The 22,500-nt window shown below is 49.3% G+C and overlaps 1 protein-coding gene across 2 annotated transcripts; it reads left to right on the top strand.

Annotated features, from left to right (window-relative positions):
• The first annotated feature begins 855 nt into the window (after window positions 1–855).
• Window positions 856–21,850, top strand: SLC25A42 (solute carrier family 25 member 42). Of its 2 annotated transcripts, XM_080565976.1 has the most exons (8): window positions 857–1,008; window positions 9,899–10,021; window positions 11,626–11,737; window positions 14,030–14,055; window positions 14,904–15,070; window positions 15,705–15,821; window positions 16,321–16,472; window positions 16,876–21,850. In XM_080565976.1, the coding sequence occupies exons 2-8, from the start codon at window positions 9,938–9,940 to the stop codon at window positions 17,199–17,201; spliced, it is 984 nt and encodes a 327-aa protein (XP_080422102.1). In that variant the 5' UTR covers window positions 857–1,008; window positions 9,899–9,937; the 3' UTR covers window positions 17,202–21,850. The 2 variants fall into 2 exon arrangements, with proteins under 2 accessions (XP_080422103.1, XP_080422102.1); XM_080565977.1 differs by lacking the exon at window positions 15,705–15,821 and having other exon boundaries at window positions 856–1,008.
• The last annotated feature ends 650 nt before the right edge of the window (window positions 21,851–22,500 follow it).

Genomic DNA, 22,500 nt, shown 5'->3' with positions numbered 1-22,500 from the left:
CAGCTCTGCTCCGGGTGCCGATAAAACCTTCCTCCTGCTCTGCTGCTGATGTTGTACTTGAATGGATGTTTTCTAATGTGCTATTTTCTGTAGAAATGTTCCATCCTATAAAGCATCCCAAAAGAAAAAAAAAAAAGGATGGTTGAAGGGTGGTTGGCTCTGCACAGAGCCTTTTTGGGACAGGAAAACAAGAGCGGCAGAAGTGTCTTAGTGCTGACTTTGTGAGTAAATCCTGCTGCAGCCCTGCGCAGATCAGCGGATTGGTAAGGTGACTGTTTTTCAGAGGCTGTGCCCCCCACACGCAGTGTGTGTGCGAGGAGAGGCTGCCTGGGCCTCCTCTGTTCCTGCTGTGCAAAAAGCTCGCTGTGTAGATGTACTTCTCTGCCCTCGTAGCCCAGACGCCTGGGTGAAGGCACCCCAGAGCTGCGAGAAGAGCTGACGAAGATCCCCAGAGCTCCCCAAAGTGCTGCGAGCGCCTGGTGCAGGAGGGCGAGGCCGATCGTTTTGGGGAGCGTGTCTGACCCAGCCCGGCTCCTTCTGACCTTGGGAGGGCAGAGAAGCGGCGCTGCCCCTGCGGGACCGGGACCAGGGCGGGGGCGAGGCACCGCGCTGCCCCGCAGGACCGGGGGCCGGGCAGGACGGGGGGCAGCCGGGGCCCATCCTGCCCACCCCAGGCCCCTCAAACCGCTCCCAGCGGCTCCTAGGCGCCCTGCGCGCTTTTTGCGCGCTACCTGCGCGCGTTCTGCGCCGCCACCTGCGCGCGTTCTGCGCCGGGAGCCGCGCCCCGCCCCTCCACCCGCAGCCCGAGGCAGCCCGCCTCCCATTGGCCTCCCGCCGCGCCCGTCAGCCGCCTCTCGGCCGCTCGGCTCGCGCGGCACCGCGGCCCCTCGGCGCTGATTGGCTGCCCGGCTGCAAAGGCCCCGCCTCCTCCTGAAGCCCTGCCGGGGGGTGGGCGGGGGGAGGAGGCCTGGCGGCCGGGAGCGGAGCGCGGAGCGGAGCCGAGCCCCGGTGAGTGCGGGCCGGGAGCGGGGCCCCCGCACCCCGCGGACGGGTCCCGGACGGGCCTTGTCCGCCCGGCTCCGCGGCCTCGAGGCCCGGGCAGGGCCGGGGGGACGCCGCTTGGGTTTCGCCGCTTCTCCGCCCAGTGGGGACGGGGGGGGGCTGCGGCCGTCCTGCGGCGTGAGGGGGTCCCCGAGGGGCTGCGGGGGGCCGGGGGGGCTGAGGGGGCCCCCGGGGGGCTGAGGGGATCCTGGGGGGGCTGCGGGGCCGGCCCCGTTACCCCCTCACCCTTCTACCCCCTCCCTTCCCGGCCCCGTTACCCCCTTGCCCTATTACCCCCCGGCCCCATTACCCCCCCCCAGCCCCGTTATCCCCCCACCCCCCCCCGGTGCCAGGCGGGTGCCTGAGGCAAGCTCCTCGCAGGCTCCGCTTCTCCTTCGAAGCCCTTGGGTGGAAGCCGGGCTCGGGAGGGCACGCTCGCGTCTCCAGCTGCGCCCTTGGATGTGAAAAAAAAATGGTCGGTGTGGGGCTTTCTGCCCCTCTCGAGCAGGTGCGGAGCCGATAGCGCCAGGTGCTTCCCCTGTGGGGTGGATGTCGCAGGGCACAGGAGGCGATAAACGCGGACCTCGGCGCCTTCTCGCTTTTATCCCGCTCCAGCGTAAGCCAGGAGTTGCAGAGCGGGGCGATTTTCCCCCGTCGGGGGCGACTTTCCTTCACGTTTGGGGATGGGAGGCGCGGCTGGGGTTGGGTGAAGCCGGAAGGCGAGAAGACCCGTGGCCGACGCTGGAAGTCGTGGCGTCGTTACGGCGTGACCTGCTGCACCACCAGCCCGGCGCCTGGTTCCCCCATCGCTTGATTGACCTAAAACCTGCGTTCCCGTGAAGGTTGGAGGAGGTGGAGCTGTGGTTGGGTTTGCCTGGCTGTCCCCTTCCCGCTGGCTGGGAATTTACGGAGGGTTTGGAGCCCGCCGTCACTTGGCTCTTTTTGGTTGGATTCCCGTGCTTCGCGCACGTTGAATGCAGAGCTTTTTCTGGACGCTGTGTGCTTTTCGCGACGTGTTTTTGCGTGTGGTTTGGCGGATTTAGAGTGTGGGAAAACATTCTGGTTTTTAAGCGCCGCTGGTTTTGGGAGAAAGGCGTGCGTAAAGGAACAGGAGAGACGTCTGTGGGTGTTGCAAAACAGCTGCGGGAAGGGAGACCAAGTAATAAGGGTACCAGCGGGTCGGTGGAGGCACACCAACAACCTGTGGGTGAGCGTGCTTAAAAATAATCCTAGGGTTGGGTGTCCAGAAAGCCAGGGCTGGGTTCTGGCTAACTCTGAGCATCTTTACCTACATCCCGCTAGGTCTGTGAATATTGAACGCAAGTTAAAATCATCATTTAGGACCTCTGAAGGCTGGTCTGGGAGAGAGCTGCCGTGGAGGGGGACGGGACGGGACTGTCCTTGGTGTTGGATTTCAGCAGGAACTCTCTGGCCCCAGTGATTGCTTCAGGCAGGGGAATTTCAGCTCCCGATAGCGCCGTGGGGTGAGTCAGGAGCTGCAGTCATCTCTTTTTGCTTGACCTGCAGCTGTAGCTTGTGCGTTGGCTCAGGCGGGCCCAACCGAGAACGCGCGTTTTTGGGTATGTTTACCCAAATGAACCTTTGTTTGGAGAGGTCGCCTAAAATGCGAGGCGGGCGCCGCTGCGGCCTTGGGTGCGTGGTTACCTGATGAAGCGGATGGGCTCGGTACAGGTCAGGCAGGTTTGCTGTCAGAAAAAAAGCTCAGGACCCAGGAAGGACTTTCTTCGAGCGACTTTGCTGTTCGTTGCATGAAGGTGCATTTAGGTTTACACCTTCCTTACGTGAAACCGGTGCCAGTACTTCCCACCGCGGTGTTTTCCATTTTCCAGACGCTATATAAATCTTCCTGGTGACCGCCTTATGAGCGGAGATTACTTGTTACGGAGAGGCGAGCTGAAATGCCAACAACTTACTCCGGGTCACAAGAAAAAACGAGTGCTGGAGGACTGCTCTGCTCTCTAGTTACACTTTAAATCTGCTCCTCCTTGCTGTTGAGCAATTAATGATGAAGGTGTGTCGGTGTCGTGGGAGGGTTAGTGCTGCGAGGCTAACAACCTCAATCGAAATGTGCAGCGCCCTGAGCAGAGGGATGCTCGGCTCTGCCTCAGCTGCTTGTATGCAAGAGGTGACTGCAACAGCGGGGTGGGACTCGTGGCCTGGCATGACTCCGATAGGCGATGTGGAAAGCGTTGAGGTTACCAAGTGTCACCTGCTTGGGACGCTTGTGGCTTCTTCTTAATGATGGAAGACGTTAGTTCATTCTGTTTTCCACGTGTGTTTTAAAACATCAGGATTTTAGAGCGGAGACTGTAATTATCAGTTACTGTATTGAAATAGTTCCTGGCAAAGATTGCTCATTTTGTTGCTTGTGTTTCAAATAACCTCAGTTTGAGTTCAGAAATTTTGACTCTGCTGGGATCTGGCGCTTTGGGACCTCGTGTGCCTGTTTTATTTGTTTGTTTCCTGCCTTCTGTTTCTAAAGGGGGGCGATCCCTGCCTGACAAAAGGAGTGGATTCAGCAGAAGGCCTCAGCCATTCGGTCCCCTGCAGATAAAGCGGTTGTCTGCCTTGCAGATAAGAGCTGGCCTTCGGGTTTTTGGCTGTGGAGAGCATTGTCGAGGTGTTCCCAGCAACAGTTGCCTCTTACAAACCGAAGAATGAGGCACTGTTTTTTCTTGCCAAGATTTTCTCTGTTCGTGGCTCATGCATTCTGTTCCAAGCTTAGTTCAAGACGCGAATCTCTTAGACTCCTGTGAATAGCCAAGCCGCCCTCACTAGCAGAGGTTTAGATGTTGCTTCTCAGTGTTCAGCGACTGCCTGAAGTCAGGTAATCTAAAACCATGCGAAGAATTTGTATCTTCATCCTGTTTTACTGGCAGCTTTGAGTCGTCTCTGGCTGAGGGAGGGAGGAGGAGCGTTCATTTTGTACTTTGGAGCTAAGAAAGCATGTGAAAAATTAAACACTTCCAGATACTATCCTTTAGTCGGTCTTTTAATTAGATTGTCAATGATTCTTTAAAGTCATGCTGACAGTTTCTGTACAGGCCCTTAAAGGAAAAATGCAACGGACTACTCGGAGCTAATGTTTTGGGATCAGATTTATATGCAACTGCAAGATGAATGTGACTGAAGAGAGCTGAGTCTGCAGGGCATATCTGGTTTTGATTTTTAATGGCTTAATCAAACTGGAAGGCAAAGATGGACCTCAGGGGGCCGTCTAGTTATAGTTCATCCCCCTCTTCTGAGCGTTCCAGCCCTTTTTTCTGTGATTTTTCTGAGATGCTTTTGCTCCAAGGGTGAATTTAAGGCTGCAGTAATCTCAGCTCTTACCACGTCTCTTTCTCTGTCAGGCTCAATTGCTCAGTTTAACAATTGAAGGCAACCTAATTGAGTGACTTCCCTGGGCACTGTTTAACTTCAGCCTGCCTGGGAAAAACGTGTGAAGGTTTCTGCGGGAACCCTCTCGGTTTTCTTTTTTTTCCCCCGATTTAATTATATGCTTTTATCAAGTGGCGTTAACAACGCGATAAAAAAGGAAAACTAAGGAACTGGATAGCTCTGGAGTAATGCGAGAAGCTGACGTGTCTGAGGAGTCATCCCAGTGGCTTTACCTGCGTGGAGCTGATCAGTGCGCTGCCCCAGAGGTGAGCTTTGGCGGGGGGGTTGCACCCGGTGATCTCTTGAGGTCCCCTCCAACCCCTACGATTCGGTGCTTCGGCTGTGACGTCGGGCTCGTGCAGTGCCTGTGAGCTGGCAGTGCGACGGGTGCCGTGCAGTCCACAGCAATCGGTGTGCTCCTTCTCGAGGAGGACATCGTCCGGGGAACCACGTGTAAGAGAGGTTTGAATGTTCGTGTGTCAGAGGCAGAGCAGAAATCCTCCTGTTATTACTAGGAAGTAAAAAAGTAATAAAGTATTACTTTAGGAAGTATAAGCAAGTGGAAACCTGAAGTAACTGTCTTCGTTATGCTATAGGCAATGAAGTACTTCAATTTGAATTTATCTGGTTTGAATTTATTTGGTTTAATGCAAAACTTGTCTCGTTTTTGTGTCATTCCTAAGTCCACGTGCGTTGCAGGTCCTTTTCTGGGTTGCTTGATGCACTCTGTGCTGGTAAACTTGTGAAGAGCTCCGGGCTGGAAGCCACGTGGATGCGATGGTTGCAGAGATCCCTTTTTACTCTTCACGTTTTAATGGCAGGAACCTGCTGCCAGGGCTGCCGTAATCCTCCTGCATCGCAAGCTGTCTGCTCACAACTCCCAGTCGGTGAATAAAAAAAATGCTGCGAGCTCCTGGGTGCTGCTCGCTTTCTGTCCTCAGGAGCAGATAACAGTCTGCATTTTTGATGGCGATTGGAGAGAAGTGGGTAGCAGGGCTGAGGTTCTTCTGCCTGCCTCGTGAATGGGATGCATTTCGTGTGGCACAGAGTCATAGCAGCTCTCGGCTGCTGGAGTGGTGTGGTTTTACCTTTACCTGGCTGTCAGGGCACTCCCACGTCCAACGCTCTGAACTCCTCTTGTAATTGCTGCTGGGGTTGTCTGAGGGAAAAGCAAACATTTCTTAGAAAATAGCAGCCGTTGGCATTCAGATAGCTGCCGGTGATGACTGTTTGCTTTGCAATCTATCTGCTGTTCTTGCTGGATAGATGACATTCTTTCAGAAATCTTAGTGTTTTGTGACAGGTCTAAATTCCACCGGGGAGTAGCAGACAAACATGTTTTTTTGGTAATGACACGTTGCCAGCCAGTCTCTGGGCCGGGTGCCCAGACTTCTGCTGTTTTCTGCCTGCGTACTACTGTGAAAACCGTAATGACTGGGGCTGCTCTTGCGGTTAAGGCATTTTGCTATAAACAGGTAGTTTCAGGTCTGCCAAAGGTGCTGGCGAAACGGGAGCACCGTGGAGAGGATGAGGAGCGTGACGTCCTCCCGGCCAGCTGTGAGTTTGGTGCAAAGCCCGGCCCTGCACCTTCCTCTGCCTGCTCTTCCTGCAGGTTTTTGGGGCTGACCTGCTGCAGGAACGCGCGTGCCTACCTGGCAAAACACATAAAGGAGGGATTTGGGGCTGGTCGTGTCGTAGTGACGTGAAGTTCGACTTCTAAATAAGGTTTAATTGTGAAATAGGCGAGTGCACGATGAGCTGCAAACCTTCTCTTTAGCGATGTGATCTTAATTTTGAACGCCCTACCTGGAGAACTTGGGCTTGATCCTTGGTTGTGATGCTGGTCTCTGAAGCGCCTTGGCTCTTCTGATGAGAAACTAATTATCTGAAGGCTGTGTAATTTCAAATATGACGCTGTTGTAGCTATTTCATTCGAACATGATTGGATTCACAAGTGACTTGGAGAGCTGGAGTTGTTTTTCTCCGAATCCCCCCCTGCTTTGGGCGATGAACTGGCACCTGCCTGTAAGACATTCTTCCTAGTAGGTTGCTTTTATCATCTGAATAACTCGATTCTGTCTCGCCTGTCCTTTTAATCAGAATCACCACCAAGAAAAGTAGAACGTCTAACTTGTCAGCGAGTCAATTTGACAGCTTGATTGAACTTGTTCAGGTATTCATTAAGTGCCGCTAGAGAGAGCTGGGAGAATGGGAAGGGAAGGCTAACAATGCTCCGGTTTTTAATGTGCAGAGCATATTCTGTGCGTCTCGTGGTATGCAGAGAATGGAACTTGTTTTAGCACACAGCTGCTCCTGCAATTGCCAGGGTCCGGGCAGCGTCTCTAGAAAGAGTCCCGAGGCTCGAAGGACGGTCGGGAAAGAGTCCATGGCAGCGAAGTTCGTCGGCTTGTCTCAGGTGCCGCCGCCAGAAGGGAGGGCTTGAGCTTTCCTCTTTTGCAACTTGGTAAATAAGCTTTAATCTGTGCCTGCGAGTCAGCACGGCTGAGTTACAGGCAGTGTTTTCTGGTGGAGTTGAAACTGGATGCCAGAGTAAGTGCTTTGTGCTTTCAATAAACTCTCGTGAGCTTTGTTGTAAAAACAAGGTGTATGTTACTCATGAAACCTCTTTAACTCTTGAACCTGCATTCGCCAGCAGTTTTCCTTTCTGATTATGCGTTCTTTAGGGGAATGCTTCGCTCTACAGCTTGTATGAGGAGTCTGGCTACAGATATGTGACACAGACTCGTGTAACTACAATATAAATAACACAGAAGCGTGGTATTAAAAGCCAACCTGATCTGCAGCTATTTTTTCTTGTTTCCCGTGGCTTTGGAAGTGTAAGTAATGGCTGCGTATGGGTCTATACAAAATACAAAGATCTTAAAAATGTCCAGCTGCTCCGGATTGGGTTTCCGTGGATTACTTAATGAAGGAGCCTGATATATATATATATGCAAGATAATGTCTGGTTTCTGATGGCGGGGCCCTACAGATTCACAGTGAAACTTAAAAGCAGAGCTCTATTCTGTCTCTGATCTGCATCATTAGTCATAACAGCCAGGATTTGGTTAATAACAAAGTCAGAATCCAACCCAACTCCAAAATAAAATACTGTGTTGCTTTGCAGCAAGCAAATGGGACTACAAGTAATAAACACTGCTTTTGTGCTTTTGCATTTAAGGCTCTGCGAGTTTAGGGCTTATATTCCTGTAGAGCACGTGGGCAGTTTTAATGTGTAAAACTGAGCATATAGACAGGTGTTTGTAAATCAGGGCATCAGGCGCTAAAAATAAAGAACAGAGCAGCTCTGAAGAGTATCAAAGAGAATATTGTCGAGTAAATGGATATCATCTTTATGGACGTGCATGTTCTAAAATAGGTCCAGGCCTCATAATAGCAGCTTAGTATTTGAGATTTCCTTTTAGTCATCTTTCTCAATCATCTTCCAAAATCACATTTTAAAACAAAGTTGTAGATTGCATTCCTAAGCTCTTTAGCATGAGTTCTATTTTTGTGGGTTTATTTTTGGTAGAGATAAATCTGATATTGTGACCTACATTTCTTTTTTTTGAAATAGCTGGGGATAATATCTCTGCCTGTGATTTCTCTCAGGCTTTTGCTGAAAGACATCACTTCACAATAAATTTTCCAGGTACGTGAGATGAGAAGGAAAGGAAATAAGCAGAGACAGTAATTAGGAATAATCAACAGACTGTGTTCTTCGAAATAATTTAATGAAGTGCTTTTTTCCGCAGTGCTACGAATCATCTTCCGTCCTGAGCCTTACAGGAATTTTAGTTCACAGCCTGATGTGAGCAGGCGTCCGTGATAGAACTCTTCAGGTGCAAATGGCAATGCCGTTTAGGTCGTGCTTCGGACTATCAGATGTTATCTTTCATTAAAGCCTTGAGTTATTACTCTCTGAGCAGCATCCTGAGAGCTCCTCTTTTTGAAAACACCCTCAGGAGTTGTAAGCACGCTGATAAGTGTCTTCCCAGAGCTCTAGCAAGTGATGTCTGCTATTAAAGATACCCAGGCGTGTTTGTCCTCCCTTGGAGTGAGCGCGTGGGTCATGCCTAGCTTCATCATCACAAATTGGTCATGCACGAATACAGACAGAGCTGATCTGGCTCTGGCTTTCCGTTAATATCTCCGCTGCAACCGAGGGGTTTTGAAAGTGAAGTCTGGCACTAATTTATGAGAGCGATGTGTGTGTGTGGGGGGGAAAAATAGGTCAGCAAGTATGAAAGGTGCTGACAAGCATATAACGTCTCGAGATTGTTAAAAAGGAAAGGAGGAAAAAAAAAAAGGTCTTGAGACGGCCTTTCCAAGTAAGCAAGCTGTTGTGCCTCGGGTTTCCTAGGCATCAGACGGGGCAGAGATGAAGCAACTTGCTGGAGGTTGCAAGGAGGCTGTGCTAGAACCGGGGAGCAGTCGGGGAATTGAGATTTCCTAATAGCGCGTTCCTTGAAAGGAGGCTAAAGATGGGGGAAAAGGGGCTGCTGGAGCGGTCTCGTCGCTTAGAAAACTGATCTTTGTAGTTACGCCCCATTTGTGAATAGGCTCCAAACGGGGAGGCTGGCTTTCTGTGCCAGCTCAAGTTTTTCAGGCTTTAGCCCTTTCCTTTCTGCCTAACTCAGGATGAAAACTTGCATCAAAAAAGCAGAAATGCTAGAAAGCCAGATGCCGAAGTGCTAATACTTTAAATAGAAGCTCTCTCTGCATTTATGCTCTGCAGCTAAGGTTAGACTGACCTTTCCTTTCCCGGGACAAACGAGAGCTTGTTTCGCAGCGAGGAACATCTGTGCAAGCCACGCGGCCTCACTGGCTACGAGCACACGTGCACTGCAGCTGGGAGAAAAGGAGTTCTGAAGTCACCGCCGTGCTGCTCTCAGTCACATCGGCACTGTCATCAAAATAGCCCTTATGGCACGTGTGAGGCATTGGAGCTATCTGTTCCTTAAAATAACCTCCAGTTGCTTACGGCAGGCTTTCTGGACGGACTGCGGTGACGACTTCTTCCATTTTCCAGGCCCGGGTTTTAAATTTCAGCGTGTCTTCTCCAATATCTGAATGATCCAGAGCAGGCAGAATGGGCAGCGACCAAAATCCTCCCTGTGAGCAGTGGAAGAGGGCAGAAGGGGATCTGTTTCTTTGCTCCTAGAAACTGTGCGTTTGATTTTGAAACTTGCAGCTGAGTTCCTTAGGGAGTGAAAAGAGCGAATGTGATCAATGGCACGGTTCTTAGATAGCACCGAAGCACCTTCCTCCCCCAGTCCCCCTCGCACATGTCCTTGCACCTCTAAGGAAGGCTCTTCTGGGAGCTTGGGACTGGGGTTTTCCTGCTGAAAATGGCCCCGTGAGTCAGTCACCCTTCCTTCCTGCCCAGGTTTTCTTATTACGGGGGTATTCGCTGCTTCTGACGCTAACGCTTGCTTTGTTCTTGTTTTCAACGTAGGAGCCGTAGGTCTCCTGCCCGCTTGTAAGTGCAACTGGTATGGGTAATGGTGTGAGAGAAGGTCAAGTGGATTTCAAACGGCAGGATGTGGAGCCAGTTGCGTCAACTCATCTTCCTTCAGAGGTAAGAGCAGGGGGGTTGGGGATGCAGACAGTGGGGCTGAGAGGAGAGCTGGGTGGCTGCTCTAAAGGAAGGATCTCAATGAGATCTGAGCTGCGGAGTCCTGAAAGAGCCGCAGTGTACGTACAAGCCCCGTAACGTGTCACTTGGGCTTTCTCTGAGGACAGCCAAGCGGCTCCAGCCCGCTGGGAAGAGGCTGGGCATGGCTCGGAGCTGACAGGCAGGCAGGGCTGTGTTCCTTGTTCAAGGTTACGTCTTGTTATGTCTTCAGTGGCAGAGCTGGGAAGAGAGCCATAAGCATTGCTTTCCTGCTCTTGCTGTTCATAGGCCCCTGTTAGAAACACCGGGAGAGAAAGTTGCAGTGAACCTTGCTCTGGTTTAGATCAGGGTTTCTGCTCGTGTGGAATCGCCTCGCTAGAGGTGTGAGGCCAGAACTTGGGCTGAAGTTCACGCAGCGCTGCCTGTGCGTGGCTAACCTTGCATTTGGCGCCCAACAGGCAGAGACGGGACGGGAAAATTGAACTGAACCATGTATTTCTGTAATAAAAATTAACTTTTTTAGCTGGGAAGCATTTTGAGGGGGTAAAAATAAAAAAAAAATAAAATGTTAACTCCTCTATGAAAACACAAAGCATATCAAAAGTTAACATTCTTAAACCCGGGCTTGACTTGTCTTTCAGTCCGTAACCTTCACGGTGTTAGATTTCAAGTCATTTACTTGCATTCTGCCCATGTGTTACGAGAAGATAGCTGCTTTATAAATATGAGCTGTGGCAGGAATGTCAATAACAGAAACGCTTCCATTCCATTTATCATAGTAGGAAGCCTGTCTCGTTTTATTCCTGGGATCTGGGGGACAATGTGTGTTACTAGAAGGGCAAGAGAGAAATTTAACTTCTGTACATGGCTAAATCATGAGCAGCTAGTGACTTAGCTTTTAGAAATCCTTAACAAGGAGAAAACAGTGCTTGTGAGAGGTGGCAGACCTTGGAACTTGGCGTTTTGGCAGGCAAGACTGAGCTTTGTTCTTAATGAACTGACCAGGAATTTATTGTGCTTGGAATTTGCCATTTTGAAGGGAATGTTGACATTTCCAAAATCCTGGCATTGATTTTCAGCTGTCTCAAGTCTTTCATGAAGAGATTTTGTCTGAGAAATGGGGTAACTGAAAATGGCCAGCTGCTGGTCCTTGTCTGTTGAAGGGAAGCTAAAGCAAGAGCCCTAAAGAACATTCTTGGTCCTTGTCACCTTGGCAGAGGAAAGAGACCTCTTTAGTTGAGGGTTGAGAAGGATTTTTTTTTTTTTGCTTTTTTGAAAAGCACTCCTACCTGCGTTGGCAGGTAGAGAACATTCCCATACAGGACTGGAAGGGACAGGGAAGTTCTTGCAAACAATGTGACAGAACAATTCAGATGCATTTCTGGGGACACAGTGCAATGAGTGTCCGATGGCGTTGCTGTACCACAGAGTTGCTCATAGGACTTAGATTGCAGGATAATGTGGGTGCGCACACCTGAGTTTGGCTCATCCATGTCGTTGGGTGGAGGTAAATATTACAACTTCTGTGTAGGATCATCTGTGTCACGCTAAACAATGCTTTGTTCCAGGGTGTCCAGGAGCAAAAGAAGGTTCTCAACTCCCTGATGTCTGGTGCATTGGCTGGTGCTGTTGCTAAAACTGCAGTAGCTCCACTGGATAGGACGAAAATCATGTTTCAAGGTAAGTGCTGCTGGCTTTTGCAAAATACTCTTACTTTATTGTTAGCAGAATCCAAACCAGCACCAAACCTGTTCGGCCAGCCTGTCCTGCAGTGCTTCGACCTGCAGAGACCTGGCAGGATGCAGACAGAATAGCGACATTACCACAATGAATCGAGTCTGGAAACCCATTGTTTGTTTTTTTCTGGTAGGATTATTGCAGATGTTAATCAGCTGTTCATCTGGACCATGCTCCTGGATCCAAGTCAGCAGGGGTTTTGCTATTTCAGTGTAATGCGGGTGCACGTACTGCTGGTTGGAGGCAGATGACTGTGGCTTGTGAGCATTGGGTGGCCATGTGCCTTCTGTGACATAAGGCAGAGCTTTGGAGTGCAGAATAAACAGACACTGGAAGGGCTGCGTTTGAGGGGATTATTGGTATCATTTCACATTTCCGTGCTTGTTCAACTTGGAGAAATAATTTCAGGAAGGAAAAGGAGCAGTGTAAGGGGATGTGGTGAAACTGGAAGGATGCAATTGAGCTGTTTGAGTTTCCTGCTGAAGGCTGGATGCCAGGCTGTGCCTGCTCGAATGTGTGCAGTCTTCCCTAGTAAGAGTTGCATTGTATTCCAGCTCAATTGGTTTGGTTAGAGTTGAGGTTAATTACGAGAACTGCTGCGAGAGACAATGAGGCTGGCATACCTAGCTTTGTATTACAAAATGCTTTTCGGAGCCCGTAAACTTAGTGTGTAACTGAAAATGATATTCAGTTGATGGGAATAGGAAATTCTCATGCATTTAGTGGAGCTTGGGGTTCAACCCCATCACGGGTTCTTTTCAGTTCCCTGTTTCAGTGCAGGAGCCATCAGCTACGTTGATTGTCCCGGGGGAAAGGTGCAGACGGTTGCAGCAGACGTTTTGTGAGGCCAAGAATTTTAAATCTGGTTGCCATCCCAGATTAAACGAATTGGGTAGGTTTACTCTAATCCCTGGATGAGATTTAATTTTAAATTGACTTTCATTTGACATGATTTTCGTTCTTGGCATAGCAGGGGCCGAGGTCTGGAATGGAAGGGATATAGATCAGGACGTTAAAGCTGTGGGGAGCTAAAGCCTCGGGTGGGTGCAGGCTGGGATTGCGTCTGCGACCAGATGCTTGTGCAGCAGCGAGGACGTGCTGTGCTTTCTCACCAGAGCAGGCACCGTAGTTCATCTAAGGTTGGAAATGTCAGTCTCAGAGGTGAGATGGAAACTGCAGAATTGGGGTGAGTCAACAGCTGTCCGTGTAAATCACCATTAATATGCACAGGCCTGAGTGTTATAAAAAGACCTGTTTGGTTTGGCCCATTTAGCTTGTTGCAAAGGATATGACTAAAAATTGCCTGTTTTGACCAACTTCTTGTTATCTAATGGATTTCCTACTCTTGCTGTTCTAGAGGTTTTTGTTACAGGCCCTCTTCGCAGAAAGGGAAGAGGGAAAGCATCTTTGGGTCGCGTGAGCTAGGAAGGTCCTCGGTCGAGAGAGTGAAGAATTTTCCTGTGGGAGCTGGGGAAAAGATTTTTATTCCGTTGCAGAGTCAGCTGCAAGTGGTCATTGAGGTGTTTTTAGTTCTTTTAAAAAAAAGTTTGAATTGCATAAAGGAGCAGCGTGGTGAAAATGTATTTGCATGTGATTGTTTGATACACTTGAGAGGTTACAAGTCTCAAAGGAGTTTGAAAGAAACTGCAATAGACACTTAATTGGAACCACGTTTCATTAGCGTTGCTGTTCGGGTTTTAGCCTGGGTTTTCTTCCTGCAGTAGGAATGTTACAAAACAGAGCTGCCGTATGCCAAACGAATCTTGCTTCCAAATGCCTTGTGTATTACATAGTTAAAGAGATGCTGTCAATTTGAATGGATGCAAGGAAAGAAACTGAGCATTCATCTGAGTTTTGTTAGGATGAAACCATTGTTGCGTGGAGCCTCGCTAAACAGACCCGCTCTTGGCTGGATTCTGGCGTTAGTCTGGAACCTGTGCATGGAAATGCTCAACTGAAATCAGTTGTGGGTGTTTCTTTTTTTTATTACAATTGTTATTTACTACTTTTAATGCTTTAAGAAGTGAAAAACTGAGCATTTCCATAAAAGTAGGCGGGAAAATGAACTCATCTGCTAAAGTGTATTTGGGAAATCCTTTTTCTTTGTTATAAAGAATCTTTATTTTTTTATTGCATTCATTCTTTTGCTTTTATTTTTATTCCTTATGTATCTGTACGGTTTCTTTGATCAACCTAAATGGATCGCAAGCCCTAATACTCACTTTTTCTTTTTAGTGTCTTCAAAAAGATTCTCTGCCAAGGTGAGGTGATGTGTCTGTCTCCTGTTGACCTGAAGTGTTTAATTAATGGTAGCAATAGACCTGAAAGCACCTTTTGCTTGTATATAACATCCTTGTTTGAGTTTTATTAGCAACACTCATAGTGAAAGAGCACAGAGGGCTGGAAACAGTATATAATACTTAATAATTATAATACTGTTGAGGACAGCACTCTTTCTTGTTAATGTTTTTGCCCAGTGCCAAGCACTGAAGGGCCTCAGTCCTCATTCGTGCTCCAGGTTCTACCTGTGACGTTAGAGTAAATGTGGCTCCGCTCCAAGCTGTATTCTGCTAGGAATTCTCCTCTAGTGGTTGCTTTCTCTCTCTCAGCCACCACTGGGATTGTTTCAGAATATATAGGAAACTTGAATCTGGGAGCTGATTGCAGTCGTGGCTTGCTGGATGTTTTGTTGCATGTGCATTGCAGATGTTCCATGTGTGCTGTGCTAATATGTGTAATCCAAATGTTTCTGTCTTATGCTAAGAGGATTAATTTGGGTTGAAAAGTGGGTTTGTGCATCATCAGTCCAGCTCTTTGCTTTGCCCTCAGAGAGAAAATGAAGATGTCGTGAATGTGAAACTCTGTCTTCCGAGCTCCACTTGTTTTTTTGCTCTAACGTAGCTGATTCAGTCTCCCTAGAGCAGGGGTTTTAGCCGTCTCTTTCTGGAGTCGGGGTTGTGAGTGTAAACAGCTGATACCAGCTTACTGAGGTTATGGGGGGAAGGAAGATTTGGAAAGGTTAAGCTATAGGGTCACCTTTTTCCCCCTCTATTGTTTGGACTCCTCTTATCATGATCTCCTGCTCTGACCTTTGATCCGTTGCCTGCAGGAAGCCTACAGGCTGATTTATCGCACCTACCTCAATGAAGGCTTCTGGAGTCTCTGGCGGGGGAACTCAGCCACCATGGTCCGTGTGATCCCTTATGCTGCCATTCAGTTCTGCGCGCACGAAGAGTACAAGCAGCTCCTGGGGAGTTATTACGGCTTCCAGGGAAAGTAAGATGCAGCATGGCTTTGATCCTTGCAGAGGAAGTTGGAGCAGTTTGTGGGACCGTAGGTTGTAGGGAGGGAGCACGTTTCTCTGCTGTTTGCAGGCTTGCTGAGTTGAAAGCTCTTGGTACAGAGCTGTGCCAGCTTCTCTCGTGATAGGTTTGCAGAACAGGGCTTGTGAGGGGGCTGAGCAAAAGGCTTTAGTCGTGCACAGGGGAGATACTGGTGAGAAGACCCTATTTTCTAGAGGCATGAGCAAGAAGTGGCCTAGACATTAAGTTAGCGCTTCCCTGTGCTGTGAGTGGGCAGGCAAAACAAAGAGCTTTTCTTTGCAGGAGAAGCAACGAGATCCAGCCTTGTGCTGTTACCTGAGCCCTTTTTCTATGTGCATGTGGCCTGAGCCTCTTGCTCTTGGGCATGTAGTGTCTGAGACACCCCCAAGTCAGGCTTACTGTCCTCTAAGGCCTCAGTCCTGAATAGCTGTGGCAAACCACAGCAGCTTCACCCCATCCCACCCCAGCTCTCTTCAGTACACAGGCATAGGGATTCAGTAGCTGACAGAGTAGAGCCATGCTGAAAAGCCACATGGCATTACCAGCTCCAGGTGATCTGTTTGGTCTTTTCTCTCACCTTACTTTAGAGCGCTGACACCCTTTCCTCGATTCATTGCTGGCTCTCTGGCAGGCACAACGGCTGCCATGTTAACCTACCCCTTGGATATGGTCCGTGCTCGAATGGCTGTCACGCCGAAGGAGATGTAAGTGCCTAATGAAAGCAAGTATTAGCACCATGAACAAATGCAGAACTTTCTTTTAAGGTCAGATGACTTTTTTTTTTTCCCCCATTTTCTGGGTCACTTCTTGCTCGGAGCCTTTGGTGTAATAAACCTCTTACTGTGTGGGTCTGAGCACTGATGAAATGACCAGAGCCCTGGTTAGTTCTGGGACTGGAAGGAGATGGAAACTCGAAAACCTCACTAGAAAAACCGATTTGTTGGCCTGCTAGGAGGCCAGCTGGCACAATGCCCCTGGAAGAGTTCTAATAGACAGGATAGCACAATGTGATAGGGCTATAGGAGAGCTTGTGACTGGCTTCTCCATTTGCAGACAGGCTTCTGAAATCCTTTCTGAGCTGTCTGATGAGCTCAGAGCCGAATTAATTAACTGTTGATCCTTCAGAAAGTCCTGTTGGACATATGACCCGAATGTGCAGGCACTAACTAGCGCAGATTTGGTTTTCCTGTGTCCACGTGCTAGGTACAGCAATATTGTTCACGTCTTCATCCGAATATCCCGAGAGGAAGGATTGAAGACGTTGTATAGAGGATTTACACCAACCATCCTTGGAGTGATTCCATATGCCGGGCTTAGCTTCTTCACCTATGAGACGCTGAAGAAACTACATGCAGGTAAAAGCAACTTTTTCTTTGCTTTCAAATGAAATGGTGTAGGCTTTTGGCCAATTAGGGGTGTTTGAATTCAGTGGTGTAAGTCCTTTTCCTGGCTTTGAAGCCAATTGCTAAATTCTATGCTTGCAGAGGATGCCTCGTGCCTCCCTCTTGCCAATTCCAGACTTTTGAAGAAAGCAAGCTGCAAAAAAAGTAGTATTTCCATCTCACACCTCCTTGTTCCTCTGCAAGTCCTGACTGCAGAACGGATTTGGTTATATCCCAAATCAGCTAACTTCCAAACTGGGAAGGAAATCTCAGGGGCTCTGGTGCTCAGTCCTCTCTCTGGCTCCCAGCCCACTTGACCTTAGTCATGTGCTTATTACGAGAAGCTTTCCACCCTCTGCTACTTTCTCTTTCCCAGATCACAGTGGGAAATCGCAGCCATCCCCTCCGGAGCGGCTTCTGTTTGGTGCCTGCGCAGGCTTGATTGGCCAGTCGGCTTCCTACCCCCTGGATGTGGTGCGCCGACGAATGCAGACGGCGGGGGTTATGGGACACACGTACAGTTCCATCCTCCTCACCATGCAGGAGATTATAAGAGAAGAGGGACTAATCCGTGGCTTGTACAAAGGACTCAGCATGAATTGGGTCAAAGGTCCAATTGCAGTGGGAATAAGCTTCACGACCTTTGACCTGACGCAGATCCTTCTCCGTAAATTACAGCACAGCACTAATGTTGAAAGGTAGTAGCTTAATCCCCACAGCCCTGGCTGGAGAAAAGTACAACACGTGTAGAAAGAGCAATGCTAGTGTTCCCTCACTTTGTACGTGCTCTCCTGCAGCTGAGAACTTATCTTTCTTGTTTGTTTGTTCACTTTGTGGTGGTGGTGGGTTTTTTGTTTTTTTTTTCCCTTTTTTTTTCTCTTTAATGAGCCTCTGTGTTGTTTGGAAACCTCAACCTGAAACTAACCCTTTCCTAAGAGAAATTCTTCTTACCGTTCTGCAGACCTGTGTCCTCTAGAGTAGCTGTCTCATCCTTCTGTCTTATTCTTTGATACCAGGAGTGGAGCCTCTCAAACAAACACGTGCTGCTGCTGGCTCCTCACCTGGTCTCTGTGGGCAGGTGAAGTGGTGGATGATGAAAGAGGGGACTCGGTGCTGTTGGAGCGAACTCCTGAATTTGGGAAGTGGCTGCTACTCCTGGTAGGCAGCTCTTACTGCACACGTGTTAGCTGGAGGCAGTCTGCCAAGTGCAATATTCCAGTTAATCTGTAGGGAATTCCAGATTCCTCTGACCTGTAAGCATGGGTCTCTGTAAAACAGGACACAGCAGGATTTAACAGCTCCGGGTCACTTCTTTTGTTCTGGAAGTCGAATGTGAGCTGTGGCTGGAAATGCTGCCCTTTTTCAAACGTTCTTTTCATTTCTGGGTTGAGTTGCATAAAATATCCCTTGCTTGCAGTGTCCCTCCGAGATTACCAAAGACTGTAGACAGCAGGGGAGGAAAGTTCTGAGCAGTTTTGTAAATCAAATTCTTATGTTTGTCAGTGTCATTGACTAGGGGCTGTGCCTGGATTCACAAACTGGATTGAGTTGAACTGCAGTAGTGCTTTCGGGCCATCTGAACCCTTCCATTGTTGTCACGGTCTTAAAGGCAGCATTTTCTGAGGGATTTGGCAGGCTGTGCCCTAGACGAGAAAAAGAACTGTTACATACTTAAATGCCGAGCAGTTATATCTTTCAGTATTATTGTTGCTGCTTTATGTGTTTTGCAAGAACAAACATCTCAAAGATGCACGTGTGATGCAGATCTAGCTACCCTGAAAGGCTGTTTGTATCTGCTGAGGGCAGCCTGGTAGTCACCTCGAGCTGCTGGCCCTGCTTCCGAACAACCTTATTGTCATTTGCCTGCTGTGTAGGTTGCGTCAACTCCGTTCATTAATCCGTACCTGAGCCCACTTGGTTTTGTTCCTGGAGTTCTTCTGGACCAAATGTGTCCTCGGGAGAATGGGCTCCACAGTCAGTATTGACCCCTCAGAAATGAAATATAGTGCCAATCATTTCCAGTTGCAATTTGAAAATGAATGGTAAAGTACCTTTCATTGTTTCTATTTCAAGTCAGGCTTCAGAGAAATGGAGATTTGAGGGTGGTTTTGTTTTATGTTCCATTCCTGTATTAAATCTGGAGTGCAAGAGAGGTCACAACAAGCTTTAGACTTCTCTGCGAATCCGATTCCACGAGCCAAGATTAAAAATCCCTTTCCAGCTGATATAGTTCATGTAGAGGGGAGATAACATACAAAAGAAAAATAAGGCATAATTTAAAAGCCGTTCTTCTCTGGTGTATATATTTTAGTCATTGTAGTTCGAGCCTTGTGTCACGGCTTTATTAATGGGAATGGAGGTAATTGCACAATTGGTAGAAATAGCTTTCTCCTTTCTTTTGTCTTTGCACTCGTTCTTTGGAGCAGAACTTGCTTCTAATGCCAAATATTTCCCTAGGAATCGAGCACCTGTGCTTCCATTTTGTGGTCATGGTGGAGAGTCAGCATTCTGAAGTATTAGCATGCGTGTTGATCCCAAAACACGGGGTCGATCGTACTTTAGTGGTTGTGGATGGGTGGGGTATTAACCTCAGTAATTTCTGCCTCTAAGCCCACAGATGATGATTTCCCTTGTGAAACTTGACTGCAGTCACTGATTTACCTTGTAATTAACGTTAGGTGTCGTCATAAGAGTCTTCAGAGATGGTAGCCATGAAATCTGTATGTTTTTTCGCTCCCGTTGTTAATGGAAGATTATCAGCTGTTTTCTTCATTTGGGTGTGAAAGGCTTAGTCCTTTGCAAGAGCTCTGATTTCTTTTCTCCAATGGAGAAGCCAATTACTTCTGCTCTTGTCTTTCCCTTGTTTGGCCCAGGGAGGAAACACGAAGGCAGTTGCATCCTACCGCAAAAGTGAGGTACAGACCGAGGAGAGTCAGTGGTTGACTGTGTGTACGTGTGTATGCGTGTCCGACTGTGAGTACAATCCATGCCAAGTTCTCTCTCAGCTTGGAGGCTGCTGGTTCGAGGCACGGCCCTTTCTGCACTGCTGGCGGGTACTGTATGAACAGGAAAGGGAGCAGAATTGCGGCGTCCAAGCTTGAGCAGGCTGCTTTGCTCCCAGTACGGTAGGTCGTCGGAGGCAAGTGCAGCAGACCTTGTCTTAGGAGGTGTTGAGCATTGCCGAACCCCTGTGGCAACAGAGGTGGCTTAATTCCTCCTGGGTTCTAAGAAAGGATTTACACTGGATGACTAGCCTCTTGTTTGGGACCGAACAGGAGGACGGATTTGCATGGGGTACCTTCTGCCACATCAGGAGTGCAGCTGATGTGTTAAATGAACAGGAAAACTGTGGAGGAGACAGCTCCTGGCTGGGTGGCCCTGGCATCGCCCCCCTTGCACCACGAGTGCGGTGCGGGTGGCTCGTCTAGAGCCTGAGGACCCTGAGCTGAGAATCGAGACCTGAAGTACAGCCAGGCTGGGAAGTACTGAGCTGAGAGAAGCTGTTCTTTAATTAGCAGCTGCACCTGATTTTAATTCAACGAACTTTTAGCCAAACGTGGTTTTCCAAGTTTTACAGGCTGAGCGCTCATTCAGAGAGAGATCTGAATTCAGTCTGTAATGGTTTTGGTGCTTTTGTTTCTTGGGCAAAAGAGTAACTGTGTTACTGCTTTGGGCTGTTTTAAATAGCTTTTTTTTTTTTATCTGATTTGAATGTAGAAGAGGAGAAACGGAGCGTTCTCTTCCCTTCTCTTAATCCTTGCATGAATTGTGACATGTTCCAGATCTCTGTGCTGCCTGAAATGAGTGCCTGAGGAGTTTCGGGCATGGTGATTTGGAATGGGAAGGTGCCTGTGGTGTGCTGGCAAGGAAGGTCTGTTGCCTTTAGGTCTGAGAAAGAAGACAAGTCTAGCAGGAATATCCTCTAGTCCTTCTTTTCTTTAGGACTACTTTATACTTTACTACCACAAATTATGATTTTTTTTTTCCTTTTGCTCTTCTCAGATTCCTTGCTTTTATTTTCAACTCACGTATCTTAATTTTCTCTAATGCATTACTGCCAAACATTTGTTCGTGCTTATTTTTTCTTGTCCGTTCTCCCTTTCTTCCTGATTCTGCACCTTTAGTCCTGCACTAGCACTTCGAGAAAATCAGGTCCAACGAAATGCATCCAAAATGACAAAACGGCAGCTTTGATAGCAATCCCTGAAACAGCCCAACGAGGCTTCCTGCTCACCGGCAAGGATGCCTGTGTTTGGGGGCAAGAAGTTAAAGGCACTGGGTAATGGGGCAGGAGGTTTTTTTTGAAAGGTTCTTGAATTAATTGCCCGGTCTAGCGCCTTTCCTTCTCCACATGCTTGAAATGCTGCTTGTCGTTTCCTCTGTCGGTACCTCCACGTGATGCTCACTGTGCTCTGTGACGGTGGCTGCTTGCTGGGTCGGCGGCTTGGGGAGAGGTTGCGCTTCTGGAGGCTCGGAGGGTCAGGTGAGGAAAGTTCAGAGGTGGGACCAGAGCTGGCTTCTTGCAGACCCCTTTGCCCTGCGTTCTCTGCCAGTTCCCCGGGAGGACCGGCTGGGTGCTGGCGGGACCGTGGTGGGAGGATTGGGAGAGGAATCACAGCCTCCTGAGGCACGAAGTCACGGCCAGCCCTGGGATGGGTGGCGTGGTGTAGCACTGGTACTCGATGAGAGCTCTTCCAGAGCAGTTCCCTGCCTTCTCTGGAAGAATTGTGGTACTTCTGTTTTTGTAGCCTTCCACCGAGAAGGACTCGAGCACTGTCATCTTCACTCTGTGGTGTCACGAACACAAAAGCAGGTGAGGCACGAAAGGAAACTTTGGGCAGAAGCACTTTGGCGACCCTGAGCGAGTCTGGTGCCAGTTCCAGGCGGGGAGGCAAGGCCGTGCAATCCTTCCTGTGCCCTTTGTGCAGCGTCTGACCGCGTACTCGGGCTCTGCAGAGAGCCAGGGCACGTCACGGACCCTCCCTGACCGGACTGGGCCAGAGAAAAGGAGGTGGCCATCCTACAAAACAGCCTTTTTATTGTAGGGGCCGCTTCCTCCCGCTCGCCCTGCCTCCCCCTTGCACGCCGTGTGATGCAGGGTTTCCCAGCGCTGCTCACTGCCTGTGTGGTCTATGCATATTTTAGCACAAACACTGTTAAATGCCTTTTTGTCGGGACGTGTCCTCACCATCGGCGTGTGTGTGTGTGTGCGCGCGTCAATTTGGACTGCTTTTCTTGGATCTGGAGTTCTATTTTATTGCAGTGAAGACACTTTGTTATATATAATGTTTATATATTTTAAGATTTGTGCCAAGAGAGGATGTATATTTAATAAAAAATCTAATTGACTTTGCAGGCTCTTTCCGGGTGTCTCCTAGCGTACTTCGCTCATCAGGGAGAGGTGCCCGGCGCACACGGGTGGGTTATCGAGGGATTAACCACGGGGGGTGTCGTGGCTGGGGGTTCTTCTCGTGGGACCAACCATTTGCCTGGCCCCGCAGGTCTCCTGTGCGTGGGGCTCCCTTGGAAGTGCACGCCTTGGTGCTTGGGGTCACGCACGTGTGGCTTCGGGTGGAAGCAGGGGGGGGCGAGCAGCTCTGGAGCTGTCTTAAAGCCTTTGCTGGCCCCGTCCCCAGCGCCGCGGTGTGGGACGGGGACGGGTGCGCAGTGGCAGCAGGTGGCACTGTCGGCTTAGGCATGGCCCGGCGGCTTCCCCGAAGTTGGGGTCCCCTGGCTGCCGCTCAGCCCTGCTCAGCTCTTGGGGCTTTCAGTGCTTCCAGCTGCGTTTCAGGTCTGGCGTGCCCTCGTTGGCGAGGGAAAGGTCTCGCAGCGGGGACAGATCCTGCCCTCTGCGCCCCCTGCGAGGCAGGGCCGAGCTGATGTCCTGGCTGCATCCCCAGGGAAGCAGAGACCTGGAGGCACCAAACCTTGCAGGGAGCCTGCGGCCGAGCTGGAGAGCAGCCCTTGTGCTGCGCTGTCCCCATCCACCTCCTCTGGACCA

This window comes from Anser brachyrhynchus (assembly GCF_964034855.1).
Source record: "Anser brachyrhynchus genome assembly, chromosome: 23".
Lineage (NCBI taxonomy): Eukaryota > Metazoa > Chordata > Aves > Anseriformes > Anatidae > Anser > Anser brachyrhynchus.
Note: the sequence above shows the minus strand (reverse complement) of the source record. Positions and strands in the feature narration are given on the sequence as shown.